The 19,978-nt window shown below is 41.8% G+C and overlaps 2 protein-coding genes across 2 annotated transcripts in view; one reads left to right on the top strand and one right to left on the bottom strand.

The window, feature by feature from the left end:
* Positions 1-8,113: 8,113 nt before the first annotated feature.
* Positions 8,114-19,978, top strand: part of T265_03868 (hypothetical protein) — a gene marked incomplete at both ends in the record, with an annotated part of 33,999 nt that continues 22,134 nt past the window's right edge. The window contains one exon of the mRNA XM_009168449.1: positions 8,114-8,431. Within this exon, the coding sequence (XP_009166713.1) occupies positions 8,114-8,431 (318 nt within the window). The remainder of the gene's footprint in view (positions 8,432-19,978) is intronic.
* Positions 17,542-19,044, bottom strand: T265_03867 (hypothetical protein; the record flags this gene model as incomplete). Its single annotated transcript, XM_009168448.1, has 3 exons — positions 17,542-17,763; positions 18,669-18,894; positions 18,938-19,044. The coding sequence occupies 3 exons, from the start codon at positions 19,042-19,044 to the stop codon at positions 17,644-17,646; spliced, it is 453 nt and encodes a 150-aa protein (XP_009166712.1).

The following is a 19,978-nucleotide window of genomic DNA, read 5'->3' as shown; positions in this document are numbered from 1 at the left end:
GATAAAACGACGAAGAAACCGGAAAAAGTCGTTTACTTCAAAAGAAACAAATTCTGAGTTTTCGCTTCTTACATGAGCAACTGACCGATGGTTCGCGAATTGAGCAACATTTTGTGTGATTGAGAACATTGTTGCAATTGAAGGCCCTTTCAAAGCACACACGTGTACAGTAAACTAAAATGTGTCGCTTTGCCCCAGCTACGAAAAATGAAGTTTTCAAACGAAGACCGATGGAAACAACACCAATTTAGAGGCCGGTTTCTTGACTTAAGTTAATCCCGTGGGCGACATGGAAAAATAATTTTTTTGTTTATTGTTAATATGTGCGAGGGACTCGTGAGTCATGAGATTTCGCGTCGTAAATATTCTTCTGCGTTAGCCAACATTGACTATCTTGAGCGAAAGTTTGACAATTTACCAACGTTGGCTATCTGTTTACCGACTTCCCAAGGTGGTAGACGAAAATTACGGGTAGAGAGTACGGTGCTAGATTGTATTTATTTTTTCTTGCTCTCTTGCAGACTTTCCGTCCCTTGCGAAGTCAAAAAATATGATTCTTTATTTTGTGTCGCTAAAGTGTGACTAGAGAGGACCTAATTCTCACTGCACTGAAGGCTCTATTGCCGTTGGAGGATTAGCTTAGCGTTACAGCCAAACGACACCATGGTGGGGAGGAACTGAATGCACAAAACTAGCCATTAATTCAAATCAAGGCCTCATATTGTTCAAGGCCTCATATCAGTCACCGTCGAAAAGGCATCAGTATTAAAGATTCAGTTACATATTATAGGAGGAACAAATAACTGTCAGTTCTACTCAGTCGGTGAATAAACCAACTGCGAAAGGATCCGTCTAACGAGGTGCAGCCGCAGGTGCTTGCAGGTCACCAACATCAACGAAACCGTTGTACATCACTGAAAAATATAAGTAACACGTAAAAACATCACAGTCTCACGGGAACAACGTACGCTGTTATAAAATTCTGGTGTGTATATATGATAATACAAAATTCCCTTTAGGACGTGTTGAAAACGCTGAAAACAGAGAAGAATTCACACAAATGAACGTCGCCGTAGAAACCATCAACCGGTTGAGCCATAAGGGCGAAAGTGAACCCAAAACTGAAATACCCACCGAACTAAAGGATCCAACCCAAATAAAACAGAATGTCGATAATTTTAGGCAACAAGGATTTTTGTCTGTGGATTCGGGCATTTCCCTGGGTCAGGTAGACGTGTGTCAAAGTTGACTATCCAAGTATGGTGATGAAAACGGTAGTAATGCGTTACATATCAGCGTCTCAGCGTGTGTGCTTTTATATACGATTGCTGTTATCGCATTTGACCAAGTTCCGTTAATTAGGCTTAAATTCTATATCAACCATTCAGTCGTAAATTTCAATGAAGTAACCATTTCTTGTTTGATAACCACTTACGGAAACGACCATTTGGCCAAACAAACACGGCTTGGACGGTTTGTCTGCCTACATGTTTGTTTGGGTAATTCATCCGTTACTTCTCTGAGACAGGCTGAGTGATACACCGGTCGTGGGCTGTCAATGGATTTTCAGCAAACTTATGAGTAGTGCGTTACAAATATATGAGTGATACACAGTTACACTTGTTTTCAGTGGACTGCCTGATTTGGCATCTGGGGGCAAATTTCAAGTTGAAATATTGCTAAACGTAAACTAATGCGCTTGTAGTGTAGGCGTATATATGTGAATTAGCCCTGGGTCATCTTGGGTGCCATAGGATAGGCTGTCTCTCACCATGTGACCTTGTGTTCCAAATGAACACCAAATTGTACGGTGAAATACGATTAATTGAGGAACAGCTTGATGTGGACAATTAAATGAATGATGGAATAATGGAGAGTTTCATTTTAATATCTAGTTGGAACCAATGCAATATGCAAAGGAGCGTATTTCGTCAATTGTATGTGAATCAGTGCTCAAGGAGAAAAAAAATTGATGCAACCCACTTGTTTGGGAGTACCTGATGAACTCCAAGAAGGAGGAAACCGACATATAGTGTGGAGCATTTTCAGTACCCCTATGAGCATTTTTGTTGTTTCGGGGATATGTATTTTGATATCGTAAATATCGGGAAGTCATTTCTACAGCACTTCAGCTGAAGAGTTCCATCAATAGTGTTTAGCAAGTAAAGGGTTCGCTGGTTCGCACGAACCAGCTAAGCAGTACAGTTCTAGTTGTGCCAAAGACGGTTGCAAGATTTTCAGTGGAACTCTGATCAACGGACTAGACAAGGCGGTGATTATTAGTCATAAATTCTTAAAGTGAACTGAATCTAAACTCAGCCTTCTAATCCATCAACTACGAAACTGGATGGCTGAGCAGTCTGATTTCAGTCGTATTTGTATATCAAGTAGATGTGTTTCATCAAGACAAGCTCTACTGCAAACCAGCTTTGTCTCAGCAGAATTTTGTATGAAACTGGTTGCATGCAACTTAAACCTGAGGTGTTTTTCTCCGCGCGATTACCAATGCTCCGTGCTGTTATATATAACCTGTACGGAGAAAATCCAAAATATATTTTTCCGTTTATTTAATGCGCGTGAATTTGTGCACCTGAATAATTGAAGTAGTCCTCATCAGTTTGTGCTACACCATAGTGTTTTCTATCCAAAACGATCTGCCAGTGACAACCGGCTTCAACTTCTTCCTCATAAATCCATCAAATTTATGAACAGGTTTACATTATAACTTCAGACAGGCGCAATTATACCTATGAAGGCTTGTGTTAGAAGGCAGACGAAGAACTCATGATACCACGGTCGTGTTTACATTTTGTGCATGTCTGGGTTAAATAAATAAGGTCTACTAGAACTGGTCTGAGGCAGTGACATATTGGTTCTCGATGAGTTAGTTTGAATTGGTCTGGCGGTAATTTGGCCCTACAACAGATTCATTTCCGGAAACCTAGTCGTCAAGACTGGATTTAGGTACCTTGACTCACGAGTAATCCGCCTACTAGGAGTTAATTGCGATAAGAAGATCGATCGTCGTGGTGTCCGCATTCGTTTTCAGTTGAACGAATGATCGTACTATGGGAAGCTATCTTGTCATCCGGTTAATAATAAGAAATATTGATCGTTCAGCTGTAACACCCTCTTAATACTTTTCTGTAATGTCACCGGAAGGAAGCACGGGGTCTGAGGTACTGTCAGGTTGCCCAAGCCTAGACAGGAACAGTCAAGATACCGAGGTTGGGTTCGAACTACGGAGGTTCCGGTGAGTAGGCTCGCGCCTTAACGGATGGCCTGTTTTGAGCTCACTTGGTAAATCTATCTGGAACAAGCTTAGAAGTAGCACTCAGAAAATTTATGATAAACCTTGCTGTGCACAAGAGGAAAAGAATTTTATCAATACACAATTGTCTGATATGTCAGGGTGTACGCCAACAAAAACAGACCTGCGTTTTCGCACCAGATGCGTAACGCAGCATTCGTAGAAATGAAAGTCGCAGGCGGTCAAATCTGTTGCCTATCTGCTTATTTTGTCCGAAATAAGGCAGCTGAAATGGCAGACCGTACTTTTTTCAGAATATTTATTCCTGTCTATTATATGAGTTACTGAGTGCCTAGCTTTCCTCTTCGAGGTATAACCATCTTGGAAGTTTTGTTTTAGTGAATCTATGCGGCATTTGAGTACTGCAATTGTGAAGCTCCCATACTCTGCCGTGAATTTTATGGTAAAAGTTTGGCCGTTTTCCAGCTGAAAACTGCCACAGTTCTCCTGGGCTTGCGTATCACTTGTTTGTCCTTATGATTTTATGATGGGAAACTGAGTAGAATTAGTGGTCTAGTTTGTAGAGGAATAGTAAAACTCAATTACTTTGAGCCCAGTGAAATTCCAATGAGATTTGGACACATACTGGTTATTCAGGTTGCAGTCACTTCACAATCAGAGGCTGTTTGTTCTGGGGGTTAAAAGGTGGCTTTTAAACAAGTTGAATTAGATTAGAACTGTTAACACGTGATGCTTTCAATGGAAAGGTGGTCATTTGACGGTGACTATATGATGCATAGCTTCAACGTAGGAATATGTGATAGCAAGACCTCATTTAATGTTGGAATATCGAGGAGTATCACTATATATTGCAGGTCTATTGGTGGTTGCCGGTCACTTACGTTTGGCCGGTAGAGGCGGAAGTTATCCTCTCATTGTTGTCGTGATATGTTGTTTCGTTTTCGACTTTAAAACGTACGCAAAAGTTTGAACCAGCGTATGTGATGGCATTTTGCGAAAGTTCAACATTTTACCTTTCCCCTGTGAAACTTCTGTCAAGGAGACTTTTTCCTGTCAATCTCCAGCTACTAGGAAAGCGCATCAGATTCCGTCTTTTGCACAAAACACGGGCTCCTGGTGCTCGCACAAACACGGTGTTCACGTGTACTCGTCTCATTGGGTTCGACAGTCACAAATGAGCGTATTCCATGTGCAGTACTCGAGGCCAAAGGTGTTTGAATATCTTGGATTTATACGGGCCTGTAAATATCCAAAGTACAAAGACAGTAGTATATTCTGTTACCCAAGCTAGTGATTTATCCACTGAAATGACATCACTGTGAATGAAAGGTCGACAAGCAGTTTCAACGAGTGCTCCTCGTTCTGTTAAGCAGTGTGTTTGTGTCAAGAAATGAGTGCACCAGACAGGTGGAGTAGATTGTAGTCTACGCCCAAGCCACAGTCCATGACAATAATTTTAGCACGTAAACATGAGACGTGCAACTGTAACACACCCAGAAAAACATCAGGAACTATGTAAACATTGCTTTTTCCCTCGTGAATTCTGACTTCATAGTTTGACAGTATCTCACAGTTTTATGGATTAAACTAGGACAAACCAGTTAGGTAACCCAAAGCATAAACATACGGTAATCCCTTGAACCTGAATAATTTGCTCATCACAGCCACGGCGTTGCTTACTGAAGCCATCGGATAGTGTAGAAACGCCGCCAATGTTTTGCACTAGCTATCAGAATGACATCACCAACGTTTTTAGAATAACAATGACATCCTATCTCAACGAGAAGCGTTGAGACCACATTCAATTAGGTGACGCACAAGGTGTGATATTTCCTCTATCTCCCTACGAACAACCATTCATTAATTCATCCTGTGATTCTTCTCAGTGTTTCGGTTGCTGTGGCAAGCAACAGGGATCAACGAAGGACAACGCATAAGTGTCAGAAAATATTTTGTGAAAAAAGCCGTCAGAATCACAGGTAGTTGTTAACTGAAGACATCGTTGGATAACCGCGGCAAAAGTGACGGAAGTGACAAATGCGGAACTCATAGAGAGTATACAGGTAGTCTCCAGATCTTTAACTAATGTGTTCTATTAGCCTGTTACTGGATATGTACTCAAAGGTAGTTGGTCACAAAAGGTCGTTTTGTCGTTAGTCATATCTTGCCCTACGTATTACGTGTCGTATGGCGAAATGAATAAACTAGATGAGATAAAAATCCATTCTGAACTAGCTAAACAATGGTTGGCAGCTTTCATAAACGTTGACGTGGGAATTCTGCATAGAATGCACAACACATGAGTTTTAGATGACAGAATTTCTGCGAAAAAGGTTCTTCAAATTGATAGTGTCAGTTAACACCTGATCACGAATGCACAGTGGGGATTATGAAGAAAAAACTAGGTAAAAAAAAGTGAAAATTTATCAAGAAGTCCGGAGATATTGGACTGTGGTATTTCTATGCTTTTTTTCAGTTTTTTGTTATTCTGATTCGCCCACACGGTTCTGTGTCCATTGGTGTCCCACCACACGAGCAAACGTCGCTGGGCCATCTGACTGTCAGTTATCTGACGGAAGGGCTCGCTGCCTATTAACAATAAGCTAAATAACACCTTTCCGAATCCACAAGATCCTTTTATATAACAGCTTTTAACGTTCATACTCTATGTTAAACTGGCAAACAGATAATGATCACTGAAACCTTATACTCCCTTAAAATTTATGTATGCTGTGTCTCCGAAACACGCATACAAGTCTCACACTTGGGTTTTCATCTCAGTATGCCACGGATGATGGCAGTCTTTTTACACTTCTCGCTCTGTGTTCCCGGTGAAGCGATGATTCGTAAAATATGTGGCGTGAGAGTTGCACTCAGCTCCAGAGCTGAACACGCTTTTATGGATTGGATCCCAGTGAATAGTCGTCTTTGCACCGTACGGTTATCCAGCTCAATCAAGCTCAATGCCTGTCGGCATAAGAAGCGGTGCCCATTTGTGGTGTCGGTTTATGCTCCCGCGGACTGCAGTTATGACAGTGAGTAGGATGTAGTCTACAAAGAGTTATCCGGGCTCATTCTTCAAGCGAAAGCCAATGACACTGCGACTATTGCAGGCCAGTGGGACAGTGGAATCACGTTTGGGCGGTCGATTCAGTCGTCGCAGTGATAACGGAGGGTGACCCCTCCAGTTGTGTGCTGAACACGAACGGCTTCTGGCAAGTACAAACTTTTGGTATAAACACTTGTATCACCTGGCGGTCACCAAATTCATCCTGGACCAAGTTGGATCACGTGGCCACCGGTGGAGAGCCACAAGACTGCCGTCTCTTCCGGTACACAGCTTGATTCCGATCCCACCTTGCTGCATTCTCGCCTGACGGTTCGTTTCCCTTTAGGCCCTCGCAAGTCAGCTAGAAGCATGCCAATCCACTACCTTTGAAGAGCTACCATAGCTCAACAGTATCGATCTGAGCTATCCCAACAGCTCTCCATAGTAAACCCAAACTGTACTGGTAGTGAGCATGTAGGTGAAGAGTGGCAAAATATGAAGGGGTTTATCTTGGAGGGGTTTAGTGCTGTCTGTCCGACTTTTCCTGTTCGACCACAAGACCACTGGATGTCGTCGAGATCACTATCGATGATCGGTACCAGGAAATGGATACCAGCGGGCCACGAGTACGGCGGTTCACGCAAGTCGTTCAAACGCCAAACAATGAAGAGCCTATGGAAAGACCGAGATCTCTGGTGAACTTAGAAGGCCCGGGAGATCGAGAAGGATTTTGTTACCGTGCCTTGTATCGACTGGCCTAGAAACACAACGGTCAGTTAAACAATGAGTGAAAAGGTGGTTCACTGATTCACTTGCAAAATGCTGCCTGGAAGGATAGGCCAAACACTTCCAAGAACAGTTTAGCTGGCCTCGTGCAACACAGCTTTTGGAGAAAGTGCATGCGACCGAATGGAATGCAAAACTTAATCGCCCATCTAAAGGAGAAATAAAGTAAAGTTCGAAATATTCGTAATAAAACATGACAAAGCACCATCCAGTCCTCTTTAAAGAAGGCGAAGAATACCTGGTGACCCATCTGACAAAGCTTGTTGGTGCTATATGGAACAAATGAAAGTGGGTGTAGAATCGGGTATGCAGACAGTTAACCCTATCTTCAAAATGGTTACGCGGACTCTGTGTGGAAATCACCGTGTCATCAGCCTGGTAGTTGTGGCATCGAAGGTGCTCTCTGGTCTTTTCCTACTGAATACAGGGAGAGGCGGTTCGGCGAAAGCCAAGCTGGGTTCTGTCTTGCAAGAGGGTGCATCTATCATAATTTCACCCTCCGACAGATTCTCGAACAGCGACAATGCTTCTAGTAATGAACAGTGGTTGTGTTCCTTGATCTGAAACTTACATTTGGCTTTGTCGACCATCAAGCAGTATCTGTGGAGTGAAGGTGACCCCAATAAATTTACGACCCTCTTGAAGACTATACACCGACCACCGCGGCCGTGTGAAGGTCTACGGAAAACTCTTTTCCGAGGTCACCACATAATGTGGTGTCAGGTAGGGATGTCCTCTTTCATCTTTCCTCTTCTAGTTTATAGTTGATGTGATAACGGAAGAATCACTATCAGGCTACAAGGCCTGGGCGTTTGAAGTGCCACCGGGAAGTCTTGCTCACTGATGTAAAGTACGCAGACCACTCAGCTCTTCTTGAGTCTGACCTTGTGGTAATGCAAACAATATTCATTAATATAAATGATTCCCTATCACGGTTTGACATTAGCTTTACACCTGCAAAGTGTAAAGTGCTACCGCAATACTGGGTTGGCTCGAAATCTAGCCTCATGCTTGCATATGAGACGATTGAGTTAGTAGACAAATTTGTTTATCTGGGTAGGCGTGTCATTCCCGGAGGTCTCGCGAAAGATGATATCTTCATCCGGATTGAAAAGGCCAGAGCAGCTTTTGTTAGCCTGTGTCACCTGTGGCGTAGCCGTGACATCAGCTTACCTTTTAATGGTCGAGTTTACAATCCTGCTGTGCGCTCCATGTTACTATACGGATCAGAAACGTGGCCGCTACGCGTCGAAGATGTCAAAATGTTCTCAGTGTCTTCGGAGCATCGCCCGAGTCTGGGGGAGCACCTAATCAATGTTTTTGAAGTACGTTAGAAGCATTCGGGAGGAACATCTCAACCAGGACAGATGAATTGATCACACTTCATAGGTTGCGTGCTGCATATGTTACTCGACCGACTTCCTCGAAGGGTTCATTTTGCACTACCGCGTAAGGGTGGAAACGAGCCAGAGGCGGCCAAACAATGGCTTGAGAGCGATTTACAAAAGCCATTACAAGCAAACCCAGCTGCGCTAGCACTGCCGTCTTCCTGGATGTGGATTCCGAGACGCGCCATATCAATCGTTAGAGACATGGTCAGACATGACCCGGTCGCACCCTCAATGGCGCTCGTGCATCCAAGCTATTGCACTAGATGCATAGCTCTTTCCCAACATCATCACAGCAGTCCACCGACAGTCCTGTATTTAGGCAGCAACCTATCAGCTCCAGCCTCCAATACGTAACGCACGTTTTTGACCGGATGTTAAATCCTAAATCGAGACACATGACCGGAATCTTGGTACCGTTGTATACCTTTGATTATTCGTCGTTTGGTTTTTACCATTATTTGATGAAAATAAATTGGCAACTGGAAAGTGTTTGGTTAAATAATCCGATTCCTGTCCACCTTCAACGAAGGACTCAGTTCAGCGAAACTTGGTACTGATAGGCTGATAGGTTTCAAATTTTCTATCCAACAATCAGTAATCTTGATTTGCTTCATGTGTGTGAAATTCAGTTTTTTGTTACAGTGATTTGCAATTGAAACTGACCTTCATTCCTTCAGTAAATCCTTGTGCCCGCAGACCATAGCAGATAAGGATGGGACTCTGAGTATATCTTAATGTACACACATGCGAGAATGAACATATTTAACTTTGCCCACATTTTTCAATGATGTCAGTTTTCAAATGCAGTGTACAATCAAGCCTGACCTCATATCCGTCCCAGCTCGTGTGAGCTCGTTCCAATGTATTTCTCTCAGAGCCAACAGTGAATTTGGGATATCGCTCAAAAACGCAGGGCGTTTTAAGAAGAACACAAGTTTACTTCCCCAACTCTTCGCTGTTTTTGCGATACGACAACTGATATTAGTCACCCATCAGTTCGACTATTAAGTCTCAGATGTTTGTCACATGGTAACATCAACTACGGTCTGACGGTATTTATTGAATGCCAGATCCAACATGTCAAAATATTCCTATTTTCTGGCACTCTTGTGGAAGTCTTCTGAATCGCTTGAAGAGGGGGACATGTTTGTTTGTTTTAAGGCATCGTACGACAAAAACAAGGTAGGAATTGAGGGAGATATCAGAACCCTAACCCTAACCCTAACCCTAACCTTACTAGTAATCAAAGCTGAGACCGATGGAAGGATTAAAAAAGCAAAGAACAAATTACTTTACCTGTAGGTACAACCCGCAACAAACAAACAGAAAAAGGCTCACTAAAGACAGTGGTTGCGTGAATGACCCAGTCAGTTATAAGAAACCAGATAGTGAACAGGCTTGACTGTAACAAGCATGCTCATTGGGAGTTTCCACTCTGGCGGCTCACACAATACGCAGTAGAATTTGTAACTGAAGGAGCCATTTTTGAGTTAAATTGGCTTCAAACAATATCAACGTGTCCTCACTCGTAAGATGTCTTGACGTAAAGAGAAGGTGCCACCGTACGCTTTCTGAAATGTCTCGAGTTCAAAAACCGGATGTCTTTATGCTGAATGAAGGTGACAAAATAAATCTGATGATGTAAGGCAAGCAACCACAAGCGTCACCTTGGTGAATTTTCGGTTGGGTAATCCGTAAATCTAGAGCTATGTATAAAAGTTTTAACGGGAACATCAGTGTTGCACATTACACATAAAAACACAGCAAGTTCTATGTGGTGAGTAATGCTGATTCGCTTTCGAAACCATCAGAAAAAGTTCAACCCAAGCCTTCAAATGCATTCAGCTTAGGTGAGAAGCATTGAGCATCAATTACTAAACGTGTAACTTCGGTCATTTGTTTAAATAAAAGCAATCTACATTCACGCTATGTCGGTAAACCCCAAGGATTTCCGGAAGGGACCTCCATACGCTTTTGTATATGGAGGTTAAGGCCGGTAAATATGGAGCCAGATGCAGAAGCTCAAAGTTATTGTACTACGACTCATCGACAATTTACAGGTCACTAAAACGTAGTCTAATATACCACGTTCCGCCTTTGGTTGTTACAAGGGATGTAAAGTGAACCTCTGAAAAAAGGTAAGCGATTTTCCTCATAAAGGGTTTCTTCTTCATTAGGTATTGAAGTAGGCCACCATTTGAAATTGCTCCAAAGATACACAGATTGAAGCCGCGACCGTTGGTCGCAGCCAATCGACGGGCAATCGTCCAGTCACAAAACAAACTACAATTCTTTAAACACGCATTCACCGGCAAAGAGGATACGTGATTTGTTCTATCCAGCTGGTGGATTTTCTGTCCTGCTCTTTCAATATATTTTAATGAATAAGTAATTTTGTTTATTGTTTGCTTTCTTCTGTGTTTATCTGATGGCAAATAAGGCCTCCTCCATACAGATATCAAACTATAATCTAAGTAGAATATAAGACTGAATACCTTGGGGACTGAGCACATCTGATGCGGAACGAGAGAGGAAAAACCCTCTGTGAGATGCTAAAGAGTTTTCGGCAACCCCATGAGTAATACATTCAGAAAAGAAAAGAACATCCAAGCAATTAGGTATTGCCAAAATACACCCAATCTTGTTTGAGCTCACCTCAGTCGAAAGCCTTAGATATTCCGGGCTGACAGGCACCAGTGCCTGTAAAACAGTCAAACCCCGGTAGTCATCAGGACTGTGATCAGAAAGTAAGAGCGCTGCGGAAAATAGCTGGAACCTGAAAGTCCACCTTTCCTTCCGGAGTGTAGAAAACGGTACTGGTATCAACATAGATAACTAATGGAGGAATCGGTGTAACTTTTCAAATACTTTGCTCACGTTGGAATTACTTTACATCCAGCAGAATGTAGTTCACCAGAATATTGCTGTTGTAGCACGTTATGGGCGACTGCACTGCGTAACTTCTACTGCGTAACGTATGCATACAAGTTAAATCAAGCTATCTCTTTGTACCATGATGAAGACGGGGTCAGCCATTGTCAGTAATTCGCTTCTTGGAACCTTCAGATGGCATTCTAGACTTCACCTTAACCTAGAAACCGTTATTCTGTTATTCGTAGACCAGTATCCATCCACCCAAAGTAACCACTGCATAAACCTCGATTACTGCGCGAAGTAATCTTCGAGGAAAGTCAACCTGGAAAAAAGGTAAAAAGTGCGAATATACATAACAAAGATAATGCTGTGCACTATTCAGGGCGATTTTTCTGCTTTTGGGTAACCGAGTTATGAGTTATGGAGTTCATGTTTACAATAATCACAAAAATTAGAAGGTGATGAAACAAAAACCTTGAAAATTGTGACTCTTTAGGGAAAAACTCTGAATAATGTTCGCTCGTTATTAACTTGGGGCTTCAATCCACATAGGATGGACTCTTGTAGGGAATAGAAATTCCCAGAAAAGTGACAAAGTTAACAGTCTCGTTACTTTCTTATAGCATTTCGCGAAACTAGAATAGATACCTCCCCTGATTGTTTGCATGTCCTCCCAGAAGTCACAGTTAACCGCTTAAATGTGGCTAATTTGAACCAGTAATGAAACGGACAAGGCAAAAGTTGCCAACGTTTCATCGCTGATTATTACTTTCGAAGCAGAGTATAAATAAATGAAAGAACATCTGATCAGATAAGTCAACGAACAACCTGGTAGACAAAGTAGCAAAATCTCGCGGCGTGCGAGTACAGTCACCTAGACTGGGTTACAGTAGTATCCACAACTACGGCTGCACAAGATCTTAGACCAGGTACAATTCAAACACTGAAGATCTCAATCAATCCACTTGAAGGCGTCAAGTTTTTCAGTTGAAAACAGTATCTAGGTAGATCTTAAGTGCACGTACTCGAAAGATCCTCTTCTTCCTGTTTATTGACGGCAAAGCATCATATACCCTGAAGGATGTGGTCGGTATCAGGGTATACATAATAGTTCAACGTATTTCAACTGCTCACAAGTGTTTTTGGTCTTCTTATGATGCACAGATATACTAACCATATAAGTGAACCAACCAAAGATCCAGAAACTTGTTTTATAACTTTGAGTGTCAGTTTCGGAGCATATCTGTGGATTTGGATGAAACGCTTCGAATCACGAAAGCCAGAAGAGGATTCGGTGTACACAAACATTGTGCACTTTAGGAAACCTTGATTAATTGCAACGGCTATACAATTCATTTACTGTGTTTCTAGTGTAAATGGTTTACATTACGTCCAGCTATTAGGAGGAAATTCGTGCTTCAATTACGATTTGCAAATCTTTCATGTGGTGAAGAGCCATCCCTGATAATCTACTTCCATCTTAAAAAGTTACCTAAATACAACAGGTAACCCAGGTGTATGTTCTAATGAAGACTGCATCAGTTGAATTGGGATATGGTCTAGTTTTAGTGACACTAATGAAGTAAACACAGCTGACCAATATGATCGATAGAATATATTCCAAAACCTTTCCGAATACTTTGTCTCCTTCCTTCTCGGTACTTTGTTGAATTTGTTTATGATGACTGCTTCGCTCGCTGTAAAGTGTTGAAAAAACGAGCGAGATAGGTGGACCAGAATACATGATGGATATTCGATCAGCTCAAAATAATTCATCGTGTATTCAACACATCGGGCGAAAATCCGATTTCGGGCCTATCACATTAAACGGGGAACGTCAATTGTGCGACGATGGCGTGAGCAGTTGAGTTATCGGTCGACTGACCAATGAAAACTGCACAAAACTCAGTGATCGTAATTCCTTTAAATTGATGCACTTGTCACACGGATAAGGTGTGTATGTAGAAGGATGAGCGAAACAAAACCACGAAAAAACTCGACGTAATAAATTGCACCAGAACAGGCGTTCTTCTCAAATGCGCACAAAAATACAGTGTGAAGTATGCATCGCACTGTGTGTAACCGGAAATGTTCTAAAATCAAACAGATTTATGATACAACCAATGTGGATATCCAACCAACAGTTTTCGTCCCCGTTTTGACCACATATTCATACCGAGTTGATGGGAAATTCGGATGGCGTGGATACTATTTATAAATACTGTCTACGTCAGTTGGCATGCGTGTGTGGACTTGTTCACCCTTATCCATTCTTATTCAACAACAACGAGTTATTGTGGCGCCTTCGCCGTTGATTATACATTCTGATGCAACAGTGTTGTTATTCGTTGACATTAGTCGCTTGATGAAGGAAGTGAGGTACTTCGTATGACAAGCGAGCGAGACGCTGGATAGAATGGGGGCTGAGAAATCTTACGCCTTACAGGTGCCTTTTCGAATCCAGCATTTTCCGCAGAGGATTCCAAAGGAATGTCGTCCGCTTTGCGTTGTGGTAGGATGCCACTGTTGGTAGGGTTGTTCTGATGACTACTGCAACGTACATAAGCTGCGACATTTTTACACAGTAAGCGTGTGCTATGTATGGCGCCGTGCTTGTCATACGGAAACTATTCGGGTTCAAGAGATTACCGTATTTTTATGATTTGTTTACTTAATTAGTTTTTCCTAGTTTAATCTACGAAGGGGTGAGATTCGGTTAAAATAAGGGGCCAGAATTCACCAGGGAAAAACAATGTTTACGCACTTCTTGATGTTTATATGGGTGTTATATTTGCACTTCTCATGTTTATGTGCTAGGATTCTTGTCCTTGACTGTGACTCGGGCGTAGACGACAACCTATTTCACCAGTCTGGTACACTCATCTTTTGACACGGACCCACAGGTTAATAAAAGTAGAATTACTTTGAAACCGCTGGTCGACTTTTCATCCACTATGATGTTATATCACTGTTGTGCTGTTATCTGCCTTTCTGTAACGGAATCAGTTTGCTGAAATCGGCTGTATGGTTGTCGTCTGACTGAACGGGTGTATATTGCAATGCATGTGCATAGAAAGAGGATGCAGATAGACCAGATACCGAATTATCGCAGGAAGCACTTAAAGAGACATAAAGAAAGTTGCATCCAAACAGTGTTCGAGAGAATGAGAACAGTTCGCTACATTAGCAGTGAGAACAGAGGAGGGTAGTCGTCTACACCAGATTTTTAAAAAAGCGGATACCTACGAGTGCTCATCGTCAGAACCCTGAAGAACGGGCTGAAGTGAACCGTCAGATGAATGGACCAAAAAATATTGCAGATATTTTGGTGACACGTAGATAAAAAAAACCACGAGAGCAGAAGCGGAGAAACCAATTCAAAAGCTCATCCCGGCATTAATAAATCAGAAAAATGTCAATCAGAAAGCCAAAAATAATTTTTCACCGATTTCCGTTGACCATTCACTTTTGTGTCTGCGAATCTAGCCGTTGATGATGACACCCCACATCCCAACGTGGAACGTTCGCAACACAATCAATCATTTTAGGGGACAGACCAATGAGCTCTGTAATAGACCATGTGGAATAAGTTACGGCCGCTGAAATAATGCTCACAAAAGCACTATAACCGTCCGGATATAAACACAGTTTATAGCTTTTAGAATCTCCTTAGTTCGCCAAACCTAAAGTGCAAGATATTTAGGATGAATGCTATACCACTGCTGGTAGTATTCATAGTTTTAGCGCAGTTGTTTTCACTTTCTACAGATTGCTGTTTAGGACGGACGACTTATTATGAGAGTTGGATCCGTTTGGACGGTCTTTTTTCAGCGCGGCAAGGATACAAACAGCCTTCTGTGTCAGTCGGGTTACATTTTTCAAGACAAAATGTAAAATTAAGGACGAACAATTCGTTTCTAATAGTTTTTTTGTTTGTCTCTCGACTGATGATTGACCATGGTGATCATGACCAACTTGGTAATACTTTTATTGCCGCCGTCAGGATTTATACTGCTGCTGCTAATGATGATGACGGTGATGACAATGACGATGATGATGATGGTGATAACAATGATAATGATATGATATGAACTTTGTATCAAGTCGAAAGCCTGTAGATCGTAAGGATGTCATGCACTACGTTGAAAATGTCTTTTGTCTTGATGGAAGCCATTATCAAACGTGGTTATTGCTTCCGGTACACAGGTGTACTTACATCTCTGGCCAAGTTATAAATTACAGATCCAGCTGTATTTAGTTGCAACGCTTGTCCAAGGTGAATTCGTGGTCAGCTGATAGTATCTGGTGAACGTCATCCAAGTTGGATTTCAGTGGAAGATAAAGTTGACAAAAACTCAACTGATGGGCCCGAAGAAGGGTGAAACCGGTTGTGGGCTGCTGAAGATTTTTCAGCAATTTTATGAGCAGTGTCTTTTGTATAAACTACTACCTATGCTCACCTCCAGGGACAGCTTTAATTGTTTGCTTACCCGGCCTCTACCTTACCATTGCTTCAATAATTTCTGTAACACTGAAATTTACAATCACTTATGTGGTACAGCAGATTTCAAAGTTTATTCCCATACTGTCATCCCTCTCCTGTCCGATAGCTCACGAGACCTCTGCAGGTTTGCTTGTTAGCACATCTCCCGCTGGTTGACTGCACACTCATAGTCCCAGTCAGAGAAATGCTTTTGAACCCACGCAAACAATATCCAGTATTCAAATCTTGCGCCAAATATCGACGGAGTGATCAACATTGAACTGCCAAAGTCAACAGTGAAGTCGACAGGTCATAAGCAGTTTTCATAGACCATCCGATTTAGAAAAACGACTCAGAAAACACCTTTCTGATATACATGATTAGATGAGACTGTGACATACTCCGGTGTGCGTGTTCACCACCAGTTATTGTTGAAATAAACCTCTGTACGTTTGTTGAAGAATGCCTTCCTAACGTATCGGTTTTATGGACTCTCTCTGTAAGTGTTCTTTTAGCTCCTGTCTAAGCCCACCAGGAATGTCTAACATCTACTCAACGTCCGGTGTATAAATGTATTGTGCTCCGCAGAACAGATGACTTTGCTCGAGTCTAGCTGTACATCACTGTGTAAGTACTACAACCACCATCATAAAACTACATACCGTATATTATATGCGTTTACGACTAAATGAGCATCACTTGGGCATCTGTTTATCTCCTCTGGGCTGAGATAGCTCAGGGGATAATGCGCGAACTTACTGACAAAATGGTCCGTGGTTCGAATATAACCTCTGCATATCGACTTCTCCTATCTATGCCTGGGCAACGTGGCGGAACTCGTACCTCTTTCGGGTGACCTAGCAGCTACGCATCGAAAAGGTGTTACAGCTAAACGATTAGAGTTATTATTGTATATTTCTTGTGGTAAATAAACTATCGGTTTAATGTCTACCATTAGTGTATTGCTATGATAATCCTTGCACATTTTACGTGAAATACGATGGTACCAGTTGTCGCCTTATTTGATGAGCTATTTTGCAAGCCGATTTGAAGGAATGATGGAAACTAAAACACCAGTAGGTCAAAACTAATGGAACAATTATTAACTGCATAAGGAGTATTCGGTTTCACAGAGAATTTTGCGGGAATTCAACTTTGGACTTGTCACTGGCACCTCATTAGGTTTCTTTGAACCGACAATACCAAATTTTTCTTGTGAACACGACAATCTGCAACCAGCACTAACGTAATGGAGCCGCTTCTGATCAATCTGGTGCAACGTCCTTTAAGCTCAACGCAGACTCGGTTCTCATGTTTTTGGTAGCGAAACATAGAGGCTGACTCTGCTTAGGCACACTAAACCTTGTTGAAGTGAATAAGTATTTGTTCAAGGAGCACTTCAATTTTACCTACAAGTCTCGCCTAGTAGGCACGGTTGTCTGACATTGAAGAACGGTCTCATCATACAATCAAAGTAAACAAGTGTTCACTATGATGGATATTGGAAGAATTCAGTGAGCAAATGAACTTAATAACGTTTTCTGGAGGACTACGCATTGAGTGAACGCTTCCTCAAGCTGCCATATTTGATAGACTTTTATCTCTTAGTTAGTATATCAGCTCAACCTACGGACACATGTCTTTTACATCAGGGTCCGTCATGCGAGATTTTGTAAGAAAGAGAGAAGTAAGCATATTTGTCAAAAAAGCATTGTTTATTTCCAAGATAAGTGAAGCGGTTGACTTGAATTATGGTCGAGTTTCACCGACACTACGACAATGAACACACTTAGTCAAGATGATTGGCAATTTTTGGTATGATGTGTTTGAAAAACTTCTCCATAGACTGTTTGTTCGCTTCTTTTGTTAGCACTCCCTTGAAATGTTCTATGAAGACTGGTTCAGCACTCTGTAAAGCAATGAAAAATAATGAGATAAATGGAAGTTGGAACCATCGTTTTTTACCAAAATACCTGACGAACATTCAGCCAGCTCAAAGTGACGCTCTATAACTTCAGCAAATCCGTCGCATTTCACTGTCTATGAAGATAGCTAACCACATTTTGTGAGAAATATGCTAGATCAGGTTAGCCTATTTAGATATCTGAAACATCCTTCCAAAGGAAACATGAAGCGTCTTTTGTGCCGCATATTCGGTTGAGGAGAGTCACAGACGGAGTCTTCCATTCGGATTCATAAAAGCCAACTGATTCCTCCCGTTAAACTTTCGCAACTGAGCGCATTCTATCATCTGAATACAACTTAGTGTTGAAGTAGAACATAATGTTGATAGAAGCTTGAAGAATATGGCAGACTAAAAAGCCCCATTTGTGTTGTCAAGACGCTTCCAACAACCTTATGTGTAGCGTTTTACATCGGACGCGGAAACTGACAGCGGTAACTCACTACAAGTGGAGCGAGCTCAATAGGGTATAAAAAATTCCGCGCACACAGTTACTTCAAAAGACTGCTATTAAAATACTTCCTTCGATCCCGGTTGGAAGTAGGAGGATTTAAAGGATGGAATCTAGACATCTCACGATTTCCTTTTACTGTGTGCGTATGTCGTTTCAGATTCTCAGAGCCCACAAATCGTAAATTAACAGTAGATCGTTTGGTGTGACAACAAACGCCTATAAATTTGTACCCATAGTTAGAACCTGTAAAGCTCACACAAAGAATCTGACTTAAATTCAAACGCTGTCCTACAGTTTTACCCGGACGAACTATCACGGGTAGCTAACTGAAATAGTTTATGTCGGTATTTTGATACCTACCATTATTAACATGAAAAGATAAAGGATGGATACTCACCAGGAATTGTTGCTTTGTTACATTTCGAGTAGTGTGTTCTTTGCCACTTTTCTCCAACACGGCTTCCAGTTCGCCATCATCCGAAGCACTATGAAGCATTTCCAAAATGGAGTCTGTAAAGGTCCGGCCGTAGTACTTAATCCCCTCTGAGGCTTCGACGGTGTCTTTCGTCAGTCCCTCCATCTTGGTAAAAAGACCGATGTATTCCGGATGAGCTGTGAAGAGACTAGAGCATAACTCTGATTAGCGTAGAAGCTAAGAAAGCTTACGCCATGTAGATTGCCTTTCCAAACTCAGTCCTTTGTTCACCGGTGCTCACCGACGGGTTCAGCTCTTCAAGAATTGCGTCTACCTCGTCTTTTGTCAGGGGTGCCATTACACTGGAAAGAATGCTTGTACTGCTATTCTCAGTAGCTGATGCAACAGAGATTACCTGCCCCACTTTTATACCTTATTCCCCTCGGATTCGATAAACATTAGCTGCATCCAAAATCGGTACATAAACATGCGAAGCAGATTGACTACCTTGTGTTTATGTTTCAACATATGTCAGCGCACTCAGTATGTTACTACGGTTTGAACTAGAGGTTTTTCCAACTCTAAGTGTTTCCGCGCTTCTTACAACACTTCGTGCGGCGTTGCATCACTGTATAACTTTAACACTCTCCCCAAAATCATGAGCTTTCCTAGAACGGTGCAGAACACCATCGAAATCCCACTAACATGTAAACACCAAGAGCACCATCGCATATGCACACATACCACTCAAGAACGTTTTGTGATTTCAACTTATTAACCAGATTCCACCGACTCATCTACCCGCTTGCTTTGCAACAATGTACTCACAAATCACCTCTACTGAAGATGTAATCCTTGCAGTCTGACTATTCGGGCCAGAGAACAGTCAGTGACAAACCAAAAAATGATAAAGCATCAAGATAACTTGCATTCAAAACTCCGACTTACTCTTTGTTAATTCTCGCCGGGGGTTTATCAGATTAGTTATTTTGGCGGTTATCAGCCTACAGAAGTTCGAAAAATCAACTTACCAGGATTTTTTGTATTTGTTTAAGATATGTTCTTAGTCAGACACCATCTGTTGATTCAATTAACGTTGCCCATATAGACTTAAAAAAGAGAGGATCGAGAAGTTATCATGGGAAAAAAGGGAATCAGGCATAGTTCTTCTAACCTATTAAAGGAGAACAAGTCCTGGTGCATGTCTGCTACACATGCTGTTAGTGTAGTCGCGTATGGATTCGGAACAAATGTTTGAACGCAAGCAGACTTTGGTAAATAATTTCGAGTTC

Source organism: Opisthorchis viverrini (genome assembly GCF_000715545.1).
Source record: "Opisthorchis viverrini unplaced genomic scaffold opera_v5_57, whole genome shotgun sequence".
Classification (NCBI taxonomy): Eukaryota; Metazoa; Platyhelminthes; class Trematoda; order Opisthorchiida; family Opisthorchiidae; genus Opisthorchis; species Opisthorchis viverrini.
The sequence above is the reverse complement of the archived record's forward strand: the minus strand, read 5'-3'. Positions and strand labels throughout refer to the sequence as shown.